This window comes from Brachyhypopomus gauderio, unplaced genomic scaffold, assembly GCF_052324685.1.
Source record: "Brachyhypopomus gauderio isolate BG-103 unplaced genomic scaffold, BGAUD_0.2 sc47, whole genome shotgun sequence".
Taxonomy (NCBI): Eukaryota; Metazoa; Chordata; class Actinopteri; order Gymnotiformes; family Hypopomidae; genus Brachyhypopomus; species Brachyhypopomus gauderio.
Genome location: NW_027506873.1, coordinates 1,780,999 through 1,800,998, shown reverse-complemented (window position 1 = coordinate 1,800,998; position 20,000 = coordinate 1,780,999). Strand labels below are relative to the sequence as shown.

Sequence of the window (20,000 nt, the reverse complement as noted above, 5' to 3'; positions counted from 1 at the left end):
TAACTGGTTAAGCTAGTTGACTTACATGGTGAATTACTGTGTGCTTTTCCCATCCCATGGCGCTGGACATCAAATCGAGAATCATCCACGAAATTTAATAAACGAACTCAAGATTCTTCTTCCAGTTCTATAGAATCCGTCTTAGGCGACATGAGAATTTTGCAAATGAAATTCTTGTCTCTGTGTTTTGTAATAAACGTATTCCAGCAATATGCGTGATACAGGACGAGATGCTGCGAGAGGATCAAACTTCATCACGTAACGGTGGCAAATGGGAAAGTGAAGTACAGAGCAAGCCTTGCTAGTATGCGGTGTGTGTGTGTGTGTGTGTGTGTGTGTGTGTGTGTGTGTGTGTGTGTGTGTGTGTGTGTGTATGTGTGTGTGTGTGTGTGTGTGTGTGTGTGTGTGTGTGTGTGTGTGTGTGTGTGTGTGTATGTGTGTACGCGCGCGCGCGTGCGTACTTGGCGTCAGTGTAGTGCTTGTGTGTGTAAACCTTCATCGGGCATACACATACCCTTATAATAAAATATGTGCTAATATTGTCCTTCTTGATAGTAATCTTACTCGACGTATACGACCGTTCTCGGTCTACAAGAAACACGACTTAATCGAGATCGTGCCCTGTCCATGGTACCAAAATGTTACTCTCCTATAGTATTTCTCGTAGTGTTACTGGCCCAGTAGTACCTTCAGACAGCAAAAAGCGCATTTTAAAACAGGATGATCTATTATGCCTTTTACAATGCCATTTATTTAATCTATTATTACCCAATGCTTGTATGCTATAACTTTACTCATCACATCATAAATAAAGACTAATCTGTATGGAGCTGTGGTTATTTGTAATATTTCTCTGTCCGGATTGTAGACCCGGCAGAAAATGAGGTCACGTTTAGTGACGCATTCTTATTTGCTAAGTGCAGCCATATTTAGATACACGCGGTTATTAATGAACGGCAAACGATAACATCAAAGCCGTTTGGATGTTCACCGGGCCTTTTTATGTTATTGTTGTTTTGTTTTGTTTTTTAAGGTTACCAAACGTATTTTTATAGCATGTGCTTTGACGCACACGTATTTAAATCAGACAGATCACCTCATTTTATACATTTTGTTATATATATATATATATATATATATATATATATATATATATATATATATATATATATATATATATATATATATATATATATATATAATTTCAAAAATTCATCAACTTTTCCTCATACCTCATAAGTTTAATACAGATCTCACCTCACACCCTTAATCTCGTGTTGTGTAGTGCTCTCGCTGCACGTGGGCCTTTAGTGCACGACCTGCTCTTTCCACAAAGACAGCCGGAGCAAATCTTGTGCTCTACAACCTTTTACGTGTCACTGATAGAAGAAAATAAATTTCTGCCTTTTTTTGCAATTGCAAATAATTATAGTCGCTTGGTAGTAACACGTAGGTTTTTTAATAATATAAATAAGAACCCTGTATTTATAGTGTTAAATGATGGAAAGGGGGGAAAGTCAAACGTAGTATTATTAAGAACATTCTGACAGATATTGTCCATTACAGGATACTAGCGGCATGACGAATGAATTTTAATCATTTGTTTCAATTCAACACAGACCGATTTAATACTCGACTTTGTTCAAATGAACTACTCTATTGTAGGGAGAATTTATAAAATCCACCCACCCACACACTATCCTCTTATGCCTATCCTCGTGTCTTAAATACTTACAGAGCAGGGGTGCGTTTCCCGATAAGGAATGATCGAAGAGATTTACGAACATCAACGAATAACTTTAAGAACGCCAAATGTGTTTCCCAAAAAACATCTTAGTCTCCAAATTGTCGAAGAGTTCTAAGTAGTTATTTATTGACTCCGCCTCTGCATCTGCGCTGCAAAAGCTCCGCCAATTGTTCACCGAGGCACATACTTTTTCAGTATTATACCATAAAAAATATAGTTACGAAAATAATTAAGAAAAAACTAATAAGTAATAAGTAATTACATTACACTTTCAATTATTATCCATCGCACCATATCTAACACTAACGTTGCATGCATCAGTACGGCAGGGGCAAATCGCATCATTTTTTTTCAAAACCTACAGACATAGTGTAGGAGATAAAAACACAAACCTACAGACATAGTGTAGGAGATAAAAACACGAACCTACAGACATAGTGTAGGAGATAAAAACACAAACCTACAGACATATCTTTATTAGTTATTGTTGCATTTCATTATTTATTAGTTATTGTTGCATTTCATTATTTACGTTTCACGTGGTGAATGAAAGTAAAACTTGTACCCCAATGAATGCTTTGGAGTCTAGATTATGTTTATAATATATATATACAACAGACACATGTGACTATCCCAAATAAATATTTCAAGTGTATATATTGGCAAAAACATTTATAATCATTTGCCATTAAATACAGGAGTAAGAAAATAGCTTCAGAGTGGATACCTACTACTACCCATTATGTAGCCCAGTGCTGCTTGAACGTTTGTGAACTCCTTCATCAATTCCATTTACTAGTTTTGAGGGAAATGTGTGAGTTGCCAGCAGACTACATGAAACATGGAGTCAGATAATGTGCAAAAGTAAATTAACCACAGATGCATTGGTGAAGTCAATTAGGTAAAAGATGCAGGTGACACATGTGAGTGCTCAAGTAATCAATTAAGCAGACCAATCAAATGAGAGATCATTGGGAAAAGATTTTTAGGGCCTAAATCTCGATTAAAAGCGAGAGCAAACCAACCAAACCACTGTGCCAAGGCAAAAAGCACACGGATCAACAATGTTGAGAGGATACATCCAAGAACATTAGGAAGAAAGTGGTGACAGCACCTCATGGGGAAAGCTACAAGAACGTTGACAAAAGATCCCAGCTCCATCCATCCACTGGAAGACTAATCATTTACAAATGGAGGGCACTCAGCATCACCACAAGTCTGCCTAACAAGCACCACAAAATTATTCAAAGTCATTCAAAGTCAAAGTCAAACTTATTTATATAGCGCTTTTTACAACACATGTTGTCACAAAGCAGCTTTATAATCGCATGGGTCCAGATCCCCAGTGAGCAAGCCAGGGGCAACATTGACAAGGAAAAACTCCTATAGGCAGGGATTAGGAAGAAACCTTGGGAAGACCAAGACTCAAAAGGGAACCCATCCTCCATTGGGCAGAATTCAGGTAAATGTCAACCCACACATCTCATCCAGAAAGTTGCAGCCTTCTCTGCCAGTACTCAGGATAAATATATATACCTGTACAATCAGATGAAAAAATCAAAAGACTTGGCCTTCATGGGAGAGTTGCTAGAATGAAGCATCTGCTCTCAAGAATGAACAAAGTTGCAAATTTAAACTTTGCCAGAGAGCGCTTGAACAATCCAGAGGCTTTCTTGAAGTCCAGTCTCTAGACAGATTAGGCCAAAATTGATTATTTGGCCACAATCAGGCACTATGTTTGGTGTAAATGATGTGAAGGTCTGGTTCTGCTTTTCTGCCTCTGGACCTGGACGATTCCATATTCACTGTAAGCCCAGATAAGTTGAGTTTACTTAAAAATATGAGTAAACCGGTTGCCTTAAAAATTTAAGTAATGTACAATAGAAACTTAAGTTGGTATTACTTAAAACATAAAGTTGGTTTGCATCAAGGGTACAATGATTTAACTTTTCTGTACTTGTTATCCTAATCGCTTTACCCATTAATTCTACTTACATTTACAGCATTTGGCAGACACCCTTATCCAGAGCGACTTACATTTTTATCTAAGTGAGGGTTGAGCAATTGAGGGTTAAGGGCCTTGCTCAGGGGCACCTCAGTCATGGCTTCAGGTCTGGGAACCGAACCCACGACCCTCCGGTCACAAGACCAATTCCCTAACCACCAGGCTATGACTGACTACTTAGTATCTTCAGTTCAAGAAATAAAATATTGATTTATATTTTATTTTCTTTTTTACTTTGATTACAAATATTTAGTGAAAACGAAAGACAAAATACTTATTTCTTATAAAGTCTTATTTCTGTTCAGTAGTATTTACTTAAAATTACTTATACATTACAGTAATTTACATTAACCACTACTTAGACACTGAGAAAATGACTTCTCTAAACTACTGCTGGTACTAAAGACATTCTGACTAGTAAGTAAAAGAGAACATGAATTATAGGCCATAATGTGGACACCACAAACAGCACACACGAGCAAAAACAAAGACAGAAACATGTAGTTTCACACTACAAGCTGATTTTTTAAAGTCTGAAGTTTGGGTGGCAGTTCACGACTACCAATTTTGAGCATTACTTGCTGCATGAAGCAGAAAGTGTTTTTCATGTCCTTAGGGTAGTCCAGGTGAAGGGCATAGATGAGGCTGAAAAGAAGACAGACGGCCTGGGGTAGATTGGCCAAGTTGTCCATCACCACAATTCTATATGGTTCACTTGTTGCAAAAGCCGTGAGAATATCCGTCAACAAATAAGGTTAATATTAAAAGAAAACACAGCTCGTAAACAGCCTAGGCTACCAAATAAAACGCAGCAGGTTAAAAAATCGGCAGCATTGGTTAAAACAAACTGCAACTCGGACTTGTGTTTTGGCTATATGTGTCTGCCTGACCTGACTACAAACAGCAAGCTAACAAAATGGCGGAAAAGTGTTCAACAATAAAGTTTTTAAGTTGATCAGTTGAAAACATTTAATTTTCAGTTCATTAAACTTAAAATTATTAGTAAATTTCAGTGTGTGCAAATATGAGTACAATATACTTAGATTTGATAGTAATGCAATAAAACTTAAATATTTATGTACATTAAAATTAAACAGTGAGTAGATAAAATCCGGGTTTACAGTGAGGGAACCAGCAATTCCAATGCCTATCAACAAATTCAACAACCCAAAGCATTCCTGCAAAGCTACCAAGGAATGTCTTCAAAGAAAGAAGATTTGCACTATATTCACTTGGCCCAGTCAAAGTCCAGACCTCAATCCTAGAAATGCTGTAAGATCTGAAATGGGCGGTACATGCCAGATGTCTCCACAACCTCTCTCAACTGGTGGAGTTTTGCAAGGAGGAGTGGGCAAAAGTCCCAAAATTCAGATGTGAGACACTCGTTTGTGGTTCCAGAAGATATTATGGTTGAAGTAATGGCTGCAAAACGAGGTGCCACAAGCTACTGACCAAGAGTGGTGCTGGTGGATTTTCAGTTTTTGGAGAGAGAAATTATTTTTGCTGAATAACTAATGAAAATGTATATGTTTTCTTTGTCCCTAATTTAGAAGGTCTGCTTTAGAAATTCAGATTTGGATGTTCATTTTGTAAGATTATTTTTATGGTGGTTCACAAACTTTCAAGTAGCACCACTGTATATCCACCAGCACAGGCACCAACCCGTTAATCCAGATTAAGGAGTCATGAGTACTCTCACTTGGTTACTTGGTAACAATGAACCATAAAGAGGATTTGGTTGCACAAGACTTGCACAGTCAACATCGTCATTCAGTCTTTATGCAGTCATGTATGTTTCATTTCAACTTTTTCACTGGGGGTACTAGAGTAGTGTAAATAGTTTCCCTCACTTCTTCCCCTCAAGCAATTCCTATGATGCCTTTAGGGCTCAAGAGACTCTGAATGTATATGGGTGTCATCCTACCATCCACTGCAACTACAATACCAGTACATTGGGATACAGCATCTTTGCTCATGGGAAACGCAGGAGTCTGCAGAAATCCACCAGTGGGGTGGGCCACTCCAGTCAGGCCTTACTCAAAGTTACTATATATGTAAATGATTAATCAGACCATTGATTGGTTATGTCATGTCAAGCTTATTGGGCTAACTGTAGCATTTCTTTACATTTATTAGATTTTTATTTATTAGACATTTACTCATTTAATACTACTACTACTACACTGGAAAATTACTTAAATCCTGGGATAAAATAAAACAGTATATATTTGCTCAGATTTGAACTAAAATACCTCCATAATAGGTTGTTGTGACACTACTAAACCATGACACATACAACCGAAGTTGTTTAATTCTAGAAACATACTAAATTTATAAGTCAAGTTAGTAGCGTTGCTTTTTGTTGGAATTAGATATAGTAGGCCTATAAGAGATGCACTTGCGTTTTGAGAATAAATATTAATTTCAATGACTTCATGCTTTTATATTAGCAAATACGTTAATGCCGTGCTTAGAACCAGCGCGTGGTGTTATTGGAGGTAGCTGCACGTGAGCTTCGAGTTAAGTTAGTTACGAACGGGTCAGAGTACTTTTAGGTTAAGAACAAGTTTAAGTACAACGATGGTTACGAAGAGTTACGAAAAACACTCCTCACAGCACAGCTACGTCGGCAAAACGTTTATGCGATGCTCACAGTTATGTCGTTAAAGCATCTGCGGCAGGTCGTTTGCTCACTGACGTCGCATAGACGTCGTTACCTGATGCTCAAATGACGTCCATCTGCTTTCTGAAAGACGTTCGTCACCTAACGCTTTTAAGCGGTATTTACGATGTTTATGCGATGCTTACAGCTTCATCGTTAAAGCGTCTATACAGCTCGTTTGCTAATACATTTCAGAAGATAAGTAATACGGATTGCATATAATGTCAGCCTATAAAGTAGTACATGGTAGTAAAGGTGCTGACTCCAACCCTTCTATGGCAGGAACTGAATTATTCAATGAACCAAAAATTTCCAAGATTGAAGTTTGTAACGTTATCACAGCTTCCGATTTGTTTGTTTATTCGTAGGCACCTTTTTCTTTTATGAAGGCCTAAATTATATGTAGTAACCCTATTTCTACGGCAGTCGGTTAACCGTTTGCTACTCTACTTGATATTTTTTTGCAGACAGTGAAACAAACATTTTCAATTAAATAACCATTGTTTATCTAGTTATACATAACTCCATAATAACAGTCAATCCACGGCGTGTTGCCTGATGATGGCGACATCTAGTGGTAAAATATAGCCCATGCCCAATGAGACAAACATATAAAGGAAAGGTATAAGTGACTGAAAACCCGCTCTATGGTCGAATGCAACATTTTTGCCATTTATTCGCGGGCGAACTAATAAAAGGCATAGCTACATTTTTTATTAGTTAGGGACGTTACTGCATCTGAAGCAGATTTTTCCTTGAGGACAATTTGGGTTAGCTGTAAACCAATTCATTTACTTAAAAGGTTTTCGTGATTATTTACTGTCAATTCTGTTTACATATTCATTTCCAATGTCAAAGTCAAATTTATTTATATAGCGCTTTTCACAACACATGTTGTCACAAAGCAGCTTTACAATCGTATGAGTCCAGGTCCCTAATGAGCAAGCCGCGACAGTGGCAAGAAAAAACTCCAATACCTTGAAAATGTTTGGCTGCAGTTATTTTCAACATCCCACCACTCTGAACTTACATCGACACCACACATATGTAAATTCCTGGAGATGACTGAATTACATAACTCAATAATGTAGATTTAGGCCTAGTACGTAAAGGAATTCAGATAAATATAAATGTTCATGATCTGTCTTTGTATTGCGCAAAAACTAGGAAGCGTCTGGAGCAGATACTGCTAATGTGGAAAATGTGTGGCTAACAACACTGGAATTCTACCATGGAAACGCAGTACCATGGAAACATACTACCATGGAAACATACTACCATGGAAACATACTACCATGGTACACACTACCACGCAAACAGTGTCCTGCTGTATATATATACACAGATGCTTCAATAATTGAGGGACTGTGTATTACATACAGATGCACAAGGCACCACAAACAATAAACTTAACAACATAAAGAAAACCCCAAGAACCCTTTGTTAAATTGTTTATATGGCTTTATTATTGGAGCACATATGGCTTTACCTCTTTGTTCAACATTGGCAAAGCTTAAAATCACATTCTGGCTCATGTGGTCAACAGGTTGCAACAAATGCTCTGCATTTTTATGAAAATATAAGCAAAATGTATTGTACATCTTTTCCACCGGGGAGAGGCAATACATAACCCAGAGTACTTTTACGTTGTTAATATGGCCCTTTGAACTAAATATCGACAACATTTACAATAGTTTTATAATAAAGTGATTTTTTTCCTATTACTTAAAACTGATTAAGGTCCTTTGCCCTGGGTACTGAGGATCTAGTCCTTCACGGTTGTGTGATTATCTGTCTCCCTCTGTGTAAATAATTCTGCAAATCCTGGCAGGTTATTTACCCCAAACCCAAAACCTTCTATTTACATAAATAGGTTGAACCTGCAACACAACAATATCCGTGACAACACGTATTGAACACTACTGAGCATTGATATGTGAGTTGCCCGGCCCCGGTCTGTACATGAATATTATTTGTACAATTCTAAGCCCTGAGTCACATCAATGCGTGCTTTAATAGTTTAATTATGTATAATATATTACTGAACTAAAAATTTAGCTTTTACCAAACAGGAGTACCAGAAAACTCTTTTGTCCTGTATGCTTGTATAAATACAAACACACATGTGTGTGTGTGTGTGTGTGTGTGTGTGTCTATACTTACTTTACCCCACACACAGCACAAGCAATGCATGCCCCCCCACCCAACCCCACCCCACTCAAAAATGCCCTCCTGTGTTTCATATACCACTTTAATACTTTATGTAGCACTCACACTCAAGAAAAATAATACTAAAAGTGAAATCTCCACAATAGAAAAGCCCTTCTCAAGGGCTGGCAGCGGCCTCCGTGAGCACGTGCGATCACGAGGCCCAGCCCTCGGTCAGGCGCACGCGTTTCACAGAAGGGCTCTCGCGCTCCTCGTGCGAGGGCGGCCGCAGCAGTCCCAGCGGCGAGTGGAAGTCGGCGGTGCGCTGGTCGTCACGCTCGCTGCCCTCATACGAGCTTCCACAGCTGCTCAGGCTGTCGCCGGGCGAGCGGTCCTGCCGTAGCAGGGCCTGCTGGGGCGGGGCAGGAGGCGGGACTTGCTGCTGGGGGGGAGGATTGAGAGGCTGGCCGTAGCCCCCGGGGCCACTCCCAGTCCGGTCTCGAGGAGGAGAAACAGGCTCGGACTTGATGTGCAGGCTCTGAGCCGAGGGCAGCGAGAGAGTGGCGCTTGGGCACAACTGACCGCTACTGCAGTTTCTGCGGAAGGAAAGGAGGGTTGGTGACCACAGACACGAGTTATATGTCCATTGGGGATTCTAGGGATGCGTCACATCGCTTTCTGAAATGCCAGATTTTGTCGCCACCACTTTTCGAATGTGTACTCTGAAATTATTTGCTTTTCTTCTAAAGCTGTCTGCATCATTTATTCAATAATTGAGTAATAATACACATTTCTAGTCAGTAAAATGAAACATGTCATTAGAGACATGAGTAAATGTTCCTAATGTCATGCAAAAACATCCGTGCTTATATTTAGTCACGCAATGCCAAGATCATAAACACAACTGACATTTCATGAAATTAAACCAATATTTTTTTTCCACCGTAACCCTAGAAAACTAGTACCATCATATTGTAAACCATAGTGCTGATACTTCTTATATTCTTTAATAACGACAGGTTTGACGAAGGCGACTATAACACCTTCCCTGAACCTCGTCCTTTCACCGCCTGGGCTGATTTCTTTTCAGTGATCAGGCATTCGTGACATTCTGATTCTTAAAGGGAGCACGAATTTGAGGGGCAGCTGAACTGAATGCAACACCCAGTCCGCATTCTTGTCACACCCATGGTGGTTAATCATGCAACCACTCACACGCATACACACGTGCACACACGCACGCACACACAGGCTCACACACACAAACTACCAGTTTGTTACATTATAAATTTTACAGTTCTTAATCATTTCTCCTAGATGTAGCAACCAAAAGAGACCAGTCCCATGCTTGAGTCCTATGCCCTACACCCAGACTACAGCTTAACTGGGAAACGTCTCACAGTCGGGAGGGGGGGGGAGCAAACTTCAACGATTAGTTGTACTGTAATACGCTTTTAGTTTTAGCATTTTCTCAAATCATCTATTTTAATGTGAGCTTTCAACATATAAAGGAGTGTTTAATCTAAGTAAGAGGATCATCAGTGTCAATATCTACAGAGATGGTAAAACTAAAATATAAACCACACTGTAGACCCTGTTGAAACTGTTGTAATAATTTTTGTAATAATCTTTAATAAGTTTAAAAGCTTCATTCCATCAGGTAGGGTGTGTGCCTGAAGGTGGAGCTCACCCCAGGTGCCCGAGGGCTGTCTGCTGCATGTTGGGAAGATGCTGTTGTTGCCAGCCTGTCATGGAGCCCAGGTGGAGAGAGCTGGAGGTGCTGAACCCTGACAGAGAGGTCAGGTCTGCACTGCTGAGAGAATACTCTGCAGACACACAGGGAGCAAAGACGTTCTAATGGAGTACCCACTACTAGTTTCTACCCAATGGCGCCCTCTTGTGGTGACACGAAGTATTTGCAGATAGTGCCAGGTGCCTTAGTTGGGCCCGTCGGCGAGATCTAGCCACTTGCTCGTTTTACCCATTGTATTTATATAGCTTTTTGCAGATGTTTAATAGTATAAAATATATTTGTAAATAGTGTTGACAGTATAAACTCCACCCTCACCTGTACCATATGAGGCAGAGATGGATGAAGGGTATCCACCCATGCCCTGGCCAGGCAGGGTGGGGGTTGCTACAGACACCACCGGGGTGGTCAAAGACTGCGCAGACTGTGAGTTGGTTATTCTCTGGTTCTGTGGAGCAACACATAAAAAGAAGTGAAGATACAGGCATGTAAATAGAACCCCAGACACTCCTTCCTAAATGCCTAATACACCGCAGGATGCAAATAGCTACTAATTATCTCTCTACTGTGCAATCACGTACCAGATCTATCACTTCCCACCCCCTTAGAGGTCTCATTGTTACTATGGGAACACCTAAAGCAATCTCCTTGGAAATAAAGGAGTTAAAATGAGGCTGCTTTAGAATGCAGGGGGGAGCAGACACCTCCTGCTTTTTGGGCATCCTACTGAACATCAATGCTGATTCTACTAAAATGAATAGTGTTTTTTCTTTAAATGAAGCAGCCTACCATCACACAATCTATCATAATGACAGCTCATCATTAAACCACACTATCTCCAACTAAATCCTGCAAAAAGATGTCGCCAAAGCCTCAACACTTAACTAGGTGGATGCATAACTTTGAAGGTAAAATCCGCTGTTCATGTATATTTTTGGTGGACAGTGACTTTAAAGTCAAGGCATCAGTGTTGTTTGTGAGGTTTGTGAGGTAAACTTGTAAGAGAGGAAGTTCAAATGTCTGCTTTATGTGCAGTGCTTTTATGGGAGTCTGAGACCTGTGTAATCAGGCAATTTACCAATTATTCTACAACTTACCAATAGCATGTCAACATCCTCTGACTGGCAGCAGTTAAAGGAAAAGAACTATCATTAGTGCAGGTGTTGTTACAGGACCACTGTACAGCACCTCCATACAGGACTTAAGCCAATGCTCTTGATAAGAGCCACTACTCAAGACAATATTTCACAGAACGCCCGTTCCATCAGCCTGTGTGGGAAAGCGTGCGAGGTTCCTTACGATAGAGGGCATGGTGTTCTTGGAGCCCGGGGGGATCAGCACCCGCAGGTCAGGCTTGCGGTTGCTCATGGACATGGACATGGGCGGGGGGGACTTCTCCTGCATGCTCTTGTTCATGCCCCCTGGAGAGGCCAGCAGACCAGGGGAGTTGCGGTGGTTCCCATAACCATTTCCTTGGGGTCAGAAAAAGAAGGTCAAAATCTATCCAGGAAGGCCGAGGGGAGATATCTCCTTGTGTCCAAGAGGACAGGAAGACTGAGGGGAGATATCTCCTTGTGTCCAAGAGGACAGGAAGACTGAGGGGAGATATCTCCTTGTGTCCAAGAGGACAGAGGTGAGACACCCCAACCCCCATGTTATTTAATGCTTAGCACGATATCTTTAAACAACTCATGAACCATAACTTTAGATTTTAGATGTGAAGTTAATCTGCTTTCTTTACTTTCAAAACTGCACGTGTGGCAAGAATTACAGTCAGTGCTTTTACGAAATATCATCCTTCTGCCTTACATGTTGCTATTTCTCCAGCTTCCTTTGCAAACTATTTAATAATAATTTACAGCATTGTTTTACATTTTATCATTTTTTGCACTTCAATTTCTTTACCCATAACACTGCAAAGTTCTGCTTGCTGAATAAACTATATGTCAAAAGATTCAGGAAATGTAATGTTTGAGGACTTTTACCGCAGTATCCTACAGCACTGCTAAGTAAACATCCAGAGAGGAACCAGCCAAGAAAAGGAACACTCAGCCCAGTCGGTATACTGAGACTGCAAACATGCGTGTATGGTAAATATATTTAGTTCTTACCAGCACTGGTGCCCACGCTGCTGGTTAGATCTGGACCCATGAGGCCACCTGAGGTTAAGACACAGTGGACATTAAACAAAACTGACATGGAAACACACTTGGTAGACAGCTGCCTGCTTTCTGCTTTGCCCCTTTGATTTGAGAAATCCAGACAGAGTCATTCAGCACCCGAGTCTCTAGCTCGCCGCTCGCGTGCTATATCTGCTGGGGATGGTGAAAAAGCACCTTCCGCAGTAAGCCTATCCTTGCCCACAAACCCTTCCTTGGCCCTATGGATAGCATACCACCGTCCAAGAAAAACTTTTCAAAGTCGGTGTGGTTTATGGCACCTCAGGTTGTGCCAAGACTCGGATTTAGTTTCACTCCTGTCATACGAGGCAAATTGTAAGAGCGGGACCAAGCATAATGACAGGGTCCACCGAGTCTCCAACCAGAGCAGAAAATAGATCTTTATGACAATAACACCAAGGCCACAAAGAGATTAAACTCCCCACACATGTGCCATGGCAGTCTCTTTCTGTCACTCCCTCATGCCTCCTGTACATATACACCAACCCAGAGCAAAAAGGAAGGAATAATGTAGATTGATGATTCGACCACACTTCCTGTCTACCAGACAAAGACCACAAGCCAAATCTAAACAGAGGTGAAAAAGAAAAAAAAACAGGCAGCTTTATTGACTGATTGATTGATAGTTGGCTCAAGTAGAGATAGACACCCTATTCTGAATGAAATGAAACCGCACTTGCACAGACGTGTAGTTTGGCGTAATTACAACCATTGGTACAGCAGAGTACGCACCTGTGTTTCCGGCACTGGGGGGCCTGTGGGTGACTCCAGGAGACATGCTGTTCCTCTGGAGGGAGGGATGAGCCAGTGGCAGCAGGTTGGGGTTGCCCAGAGCGCCCCCTGGGTGGCTGTAGATCAGGCTGTTGGGGTTGCTCACTGGGATGGACACTGGCATGTCGTAATTGGATGGAGGGATGGTCTGCACGTAGGTCACAGGGGTTTAAAAAAATGGGCGCATAAGAATTGTAAAAGGGGAAAAAAAGTATGTTTACTTTACGATACAGCCTGGACCACTCTACTGAAGGACCACCCTACTGAAGGACCACCCTACTGAAGGACTACCCTACTGTAGTACCCACCTACTGAAGGACCGCCCAACTGAAGGACTGCCTAACTGAAGGACTGCCCTACTGAAGGACCACTCTACTGAAGGACCGCCCTACTGAAGGACCACCCTACTGAAGGACCACCCTACTGAAGGACCACCCTACTGAAGGACCGCCCTACTGACGGACCACCCTACTGTAGTACCCACCTACTGAAGGACCGCCCAACTGAAGGACCGCCCAACTGACGGACCACCCTACTGTAGTACCCACCTACTGAAGGACCGCCCTACTGAAGGACCACCTAACTGAAGGACCACCCTACTGTAGTACCCACCTACTGAAGGACCACCCTACTGTAGTACCCACCTACTGAAGGACCACCCTACTGTAATACCCACCTACTGAAGGACCACCCTACTGAAGGACCATCCTTCTGAAACACTTCGCCATCGCACATGTTAGCCCAAACTGCGAATTGGCTATTGTCAAAGCCAAAAACTATTTCAATGTCACGTTAGATGGCATTTTAATATCAGAGTGCCTAAACTTTACAAACGGTCATATTCTAAAAATATTCTGAGATATAACCAAGTTATCAAACATTTTACATTTTACATCTTTCACTTCATCTTGGCACGCATGCTGTACGCTATGTAAGCAGACCGTATCAGGTAGATACAGCAGCAGGGTGTGCTGAGAGTGGCCTACATACACACAATCTCTGCCTGCTGATCATGAGATCGATGTCTTCGTTGATTTTGCGGTATTTTTCCTCCGACTCTGGACTGTGGCCTGAGTCGTCCGCATCAATGTCGGGGCTGTCACAACCATTTAGACCTTTCTTCCTCAGAGTCTGGAACAAGAAGTCACAAAAACACCGAATTAAGGACAACGGCAAAGTACAACTTAACTTTAGTAAATGGACATGTTTAAATGCAACTCGGATGCAAATACAAAGCTGATTGTAGAATGAAAGTAAGATGTGTAAGCGCTGTATGAAGGCAATGGTGGAAAAAACCTACAGAGCATGTGCATGTGGTACCATATTACCATCAATACCCTGTCTGACCACATGAGGGCTACATTGGAGTGCAACACAAGGGCTTGTGAAACACTGAACGTCCGACTCCAGAGACATCAGACACTACTTTTTTTGTGGAGTGTTGGTCTCATAGTACGTAAATTACTGTCCCTGTATTAAAAATAAAATATTAACCACAGAACAAAGCATTCCATGGAGATATTCAAGAAGGTTTGGTTTAATAATCAGAATGAAATGCAAAAATTTGACTGAGCTGTACAAAACAACTGAAATGCTTCAACAGCTAAAAGAGTTTCCACTTCATATAAAACACGAACACACCAGCCCAGGTCCACACTAGGCGGGTCAGTGAGGCTGCTCTTTGTATGCACCCAACAGGTCCAAATGAAAGCAACACGCGGCAGGGTTTAGCGTTCCATGTGGCCTGGGGCCTCTGTGGGGGCTCACAGCTATCTTACTCATTCAAGACATTCCCATCCACCTGTCAGTGGTTTTGCACCTGTCCTTTCAAACTCACTGGCCTTGAGGGGGCAGAGTGCTTGACGACAGCCAATCACAGCCCAGGACCTCTGGGATGCCCGTAGAAGGCTATTTTTGCCCCCTGGGTGCCACCCAGTGTTCCAGAAATCCTACACCTCATTGCCCCTCCTGCCCCGGGCCTTAGAGCACACACGGACCCCACCACCATCATGCCATCTACAGGCCTCCGGAGCCACAACACAAACTCCACTCCATCACTTCTCCTTTTAGCAATGCTGCCCCCTTCCCGGCCCGACACCGACAGACTAAACATCCCAGCTGGCAGGGGGGCAGTACACGTTTCAGGCCACGAGCCTTCTTCATCACTCACCGAAGACAAGCAGAGCAGAAAACCCATATCCAACATCAGGCCTCGTGTAACTCATACAGCATACACCGAGTCTCCTGAGCTTGTCAGACAGCCTTGTCAGACATTTTAATTAAAAACAAAACTAACAAAGTATAGAAATCATTTTATTAGTACTAAATTTTATTAGCATGAACTGATAAGCTAAAAAAACAACAGAAGTGCTTTGAGAAATGAAGAAGAGAGAGACAGAGAGGCAGCCTTCAGGTCCTCCTTATAATCCCAGTCGGCTCAACTCCATGGTGGCTTGCTCCTAATTAAACCAGCTCTGTAGCTCTCTCCCACTTGGCACAGACAGCCCCCAGACTGTCAGCATGTAGACACGGCGTCCTACATAGCCTGCTAGCCCGTAACCTTCAGCCGCGAAACACTGTTCTGTCCTGCATGTGGGCTGGCAGGTGGTGGAGCTCAGGGGGGGGGACGGACAGCTGAGTCTCTGCACCGGCAGCTGAGTGACTGCATGCCTGCCACACCTCACGCAGACGGCTGCTGCCCCCGCCGACACGCAGGCCTGGTGGTCTCCACACCTCCGTCTGACAGCAAGCGTCATCACGCCGAGCATCAAGGGACACTTTTAACAAGGACACTGCGAGAGTGGCGGCCGCCAGAGTCTTCGTGGCCTGAATGACAGCGCGCAGACATACACAGGCACAGACGTACACAGGCACAGACATACACAGGCACAGACGTACACGCACATGCAGAAGCCTGCACAAAGGCGTGTACGTACAAGTACACAGACGCAGACATATGGAGGCATAGCGTTCTGGCCTTCACAGCAGGACAGACCACATCTAAGACGCTCACTTCAAGACCAAAATGAGACCGCATCGAGACGGAGTTCAGGAGAATGCTACTTCATTGTCTCGTTTGTCAAAAACGATGTTTAGAAGAGTTTATTCCACCACTTATACGCGCCGCTGACACATTCGCTGATGTGGAACATGTCGTGATTCTGACCACAGCCAATGAGGCTACTGTGAGTCACACCCCACAACAGTGACTGACGGCACTCCACCCCAGCACACTGTGATTCCACATGGAAAGAGAGACCTTTCTCAGCCCAAGGCAGCTTGGACCACCGTGTATCCGGAAGACAAATAAAACATGCTCTCAAACACACATGCAAGAAAGATTCTGTACTGTCAGCTCCAAACCAAACTCAGAATACTCAAAGCACGGGGGTTGAGGGCGGGGCTTAAATGCCACTGCAGTGGATCTGGCCTTGAATTTCATCAGAAACAGATCAGAGTGGGAGGGACCACCGAGGCTGGCCAGCGCGGACTCGGGATCCTGTTAGTGTCATGTAGTCATATGGGCGGGGGCCCCCATCTTGCTGAGTGTCACATGACTGCCGCATGGCCACGCCCCAGCCCACCTCCATGGCTCCGTTTCCATGCTGACCACAGCAGCTGGCCAATGTCTGTGCCTGCACCACCACAGGGGGCTTTTCGGGGTAATTCACCAGACTTTGATGCTCCTTGTCCCCTGTAATACTAAATCAAAGGCGGCCTCTTCCAGAGCCACAAACCATGTGCCACACGTTCGGTATTAAATGCACTTGAGGATGCAATTATGAGTGTGCATGGCTCAAGAGTAGGGCTCTTCTCAAACCGCACCCAGTGAATACCCAATCCAGCCAAAGGGCTATGGAAGGGAGCCCGAAAAATTGCTTTCAGCTCACCCACGGAGAACAGCCTGCATGGCCCTGGCTTGACTGTCCGCTGGTGGAAAATGACCCTCATGTCCTGTGCCCACTTCACTGCTTGTCTCATGCAGCTGTCAAACTATTTCTTAACTGTTCTGTAAATCCCACATTCATTCACACATTATGAATTTTTATGAACCCATGTCAAATGACTTCCGGTAAGATATCACACTCTGAAAAAGAGAGGCGTCTGTTTTGTTTCTGTAGACCATTCGACGGGGTAGTCAGGCCTCTGTCTCTAGTCTTCCCATTAGAGATTCTGTAGCAGAGAGGACAGTTTGGATATTCATGTTTAATCATTACTGATCAGGCCTTTCAAATCAGTGTGGCTCACTGTCTGGCCCATCAGACTGGATCTGACCAATCACGAGTTGTAGCACTTCTACACCTTATCAAGTACAGCACAGCAGAAAAGATGCCATGACACATTAATAGCCAGGGCTCAGGGTTGCCAACTCTCACGCATTGAGCGTGAGACACACGCATTTGACCGTTTTACACGCTCTCACGCCAAACTTGCGATTTCTCAGGCCGAAAAAAAATCTAGTTTATTTACCTCTGATCCAAATCTATGATTCAATGAGTTACTAGTTCGCTCTGGCGCCAACCACTGGCGATCGATCGATCGCGATATAATACTTAATTTGTGTCCATTTTATATATATACGTCAACAATTTACACTCGCCACTTCCCCCAGGTTCAAAGTTGGCAACCCTGCAGGGCTGTTCACACACTTATTAAACAGCAAAGCTTATAGACTTCATTTTTAAGTTGTGGAGGATCTGACTCATATAATATACGTATTAATTAATCCTGTCTACTGTTCATTGGTGTTGTTGGGGGCGGGGGGCATATAGGTCGATGAATGCACCAACCTGAAAAACAGGAGCACATTTTCTTAACAATAACTGAAACGTGAACGTGCGACTGCCAACTCGGCTTTCTCTGCAGTTTTTTCCAGCTACATAGCTGAGCAGATGGTAGATATGAATAGAGAAAAACAACTTGGAAAAGATGAGGGCGTGAAAGAAGGAGAACGATCCCACGGACAACAGAAGCTTTTATTTCCTCCGTCGATGGTGTGAAAAAACCACAAGTCCTAATAAGTTTGATTTAAGCTGTCCGTTGATCAGCTCCAAGAGGCGGAGGGGGAGGGGCTCCACTTTCCCGCTCCGCTCTTTTCCCTCCCTCTTCCCCTTGGCTCGTCGGCAAGCCAGTTCTATTCTTAGCTGTGCCGCTTTCTATTTTTAGAAAACTACCGGTTTTCAGGCATTTACTAGGGGAGAGAATATGGAAAAAAAACACACACACACACAAAGGGACGGAGAGAGAGAAAGAGACAGCTCGACTCATAGGCTGAGTATCTGCGCGTCATTCGTACTGCCTCGGTGAGACGTCCGGTTAATCTCTGCCCAAGACGAAGCACGGAAGAGCGAAATGGGTAGGCTGGAGAATTCAAGAAGTCTTCCATCTTAGAAATACCCTTGGGTCCTTGGCCAAGAACGCAAAATACAACAAGCTGTTACCAAGTGCAGTGGTAAACCCACGGTAACCCTCCTACCCCCTGAGAAAAGCAGACGGGGGGAGGGAAACAAAGGAGACTCTCTTTGGTGGAATTCTTGCTGAGCACAACTTTGTGTGGCTCTGCTCTGTTTTCACAGCCATGTAATATTTTACAGTTTATTTTTCCAACGCTTTCTCGATCACACAAGTTTGCTGTGGTCCTTTTATTTATGAGATTATACCTGGAAAACCCAGTGCAGCATTTCACCAAACATGTTACATTTTCTCTCACCAATACATTTCTGAATGACACCAAATTTTTAACATAGGCCATTTTATAACTATAATAATTTTATATACTATTATAGTACTACTTCACACAGCAGCCTTTCGTATTGACAGTGTGTTCTCTATCACGTTTGTTGTGACAACAACGCGATGACATAAACAGCTCAACGAACCTGCATCTCTAATAGTCCAATGACCATCTAATGTTCTGCGCCATTAAATTAAGAACCCACCACTAACAGCAGGAATGCTACTAAAACACTGAATCCAGTTTGAGCAGTCCTTCTCATCTACTAGTTGCAAAAAAACAAAAAAAAATTTTTTTACATCACGCGAGCAGTTGAGTCTTCTTGTGAGAGGACTAGGAAGGATAATAGGAAAGGAAAATAATCGCAGTTTCTCACTGCTTAAGAATGTCTTGGCATGCAAGTACACGAAGTGAAATGATCTAAATAATGAGAGAGGAAAACAGTTTGAGGCAAATGTGCCTGAACTGCAGCCAGGGCATTAAGCAGGTAGAGCACTTCATTTGAAATAATATCAGTGTGCCAAACGCTGAAGGGGAGGTTTTCCGTGGCGTGTAGGCGTTTTGACAGCTCCACTCAAAGAGCCTGGACACAGCCTCATACAGAGGCTTCTAGAACATGCCAAAACACAAGAGGTCAGCCGTCACGTAAGCAATGAGGCTTTTCGGAATCTTATTAGTCGGGCCGGGAGTCATTAACACTGTGACCTTCGGAAATAATTAACAGACCTTTCGCTTTCCCACCGTATCTCACTCTCCTGGGTGTCCCGAGTGTGCTCAGAGTGTTGCACGGCATCAGTTTGAAAGATTAAAAGGAGCATTTTCAGATTACACTAATCAATGGAACAGGATTATCCTGGCCTGTGGAAACCTGACGCTGTCAGCGGCATGCCGTGCTCTCTTGAGCAGGTGACCTCACTCCAATCCTTCGACCTTTTTTTTTTTAAGTGTCGGTACCTCGCCCTCAGGGAAGGCTTGGACCACCTTCGTTCATGGCCTGTTAAAC

General features: G+C 42.9%; 1 protein-coding gene and 1 long non-coding RNA gene across 6 annotated transcripts in view; both read right to left on the bottom strand.

Annotated features, from left to right (window-relative positions):
• Nucleotides 1-309, bottom strand: part of LOC143487600 (uncharacterized) — a 23,607-nt gene extending 23,298 nt beyond the window's left edge. Inside the window, exon 1 of one of the 2 annotated variants that reach the window (XR_013124307.1) lies at nucleotides 26-309. This is a non-coding gene — a long non-coding RNA (uncharacterized LOC143487600). The remainder of the gene's footprint in view (nucleotides 1-25) is intronic. The other variant, XR_013124306.1, reaches the window with a different exon arrangement.
• A 7,543-nt stretch (nucleotides 310-7,852) lies between these two features.
• mef2ca (myocyte enhancer factor 2ca) overlaps nucleotides 7,853-20,000 on the bottom strand; it is a 29,986-nt gene continuing 17,838 nt past the window's right edge. For 3 of the 4 annotated variants that reach the window (XM_076986521.1, XM_076986522.1, XM_076986524.1), the window contains 7 exons: nucleotides 14,254-14,394; nucleotides 13,225-13,411; nucleotides 12,424-12,471; nucleotides 11,612-11,784; nucleotides 10,631-10,760; nucleotides 10,253-10,388; nucleotides 7,853-9,158 (listed from right to left, as the gene is read on the bottom strand). In XM_076986521.1, coding sequence (XP_076842636.1) covers nucleotides 8,777-9,158; nucleotides 10,253-10,388; nucleotides 10,631-10,760; nucleotides 11,612-11,784; nucleotides 12,424-12,471; nucleotides 13,225-13,411; nucleotides 14,254-14,394 — 1,197 coding nt within the window. In that variant the 3' untranslated portion in view covers nucleotides 7,853-8,776. Of the gene's footprint in view, nucleotides 9,159-10,248; nucleotides 10,389-10,630; nucleotides 10,761-11,611; nucleotides 11,785-12,423; nucleotides 12,472-13,224; nucleotides 13,412-14,253; nucleotides 14,395-20,000 lie in introns of those variants that run through there. The other variant, XM_076986525.1, reaches the window with a different exon arrangement.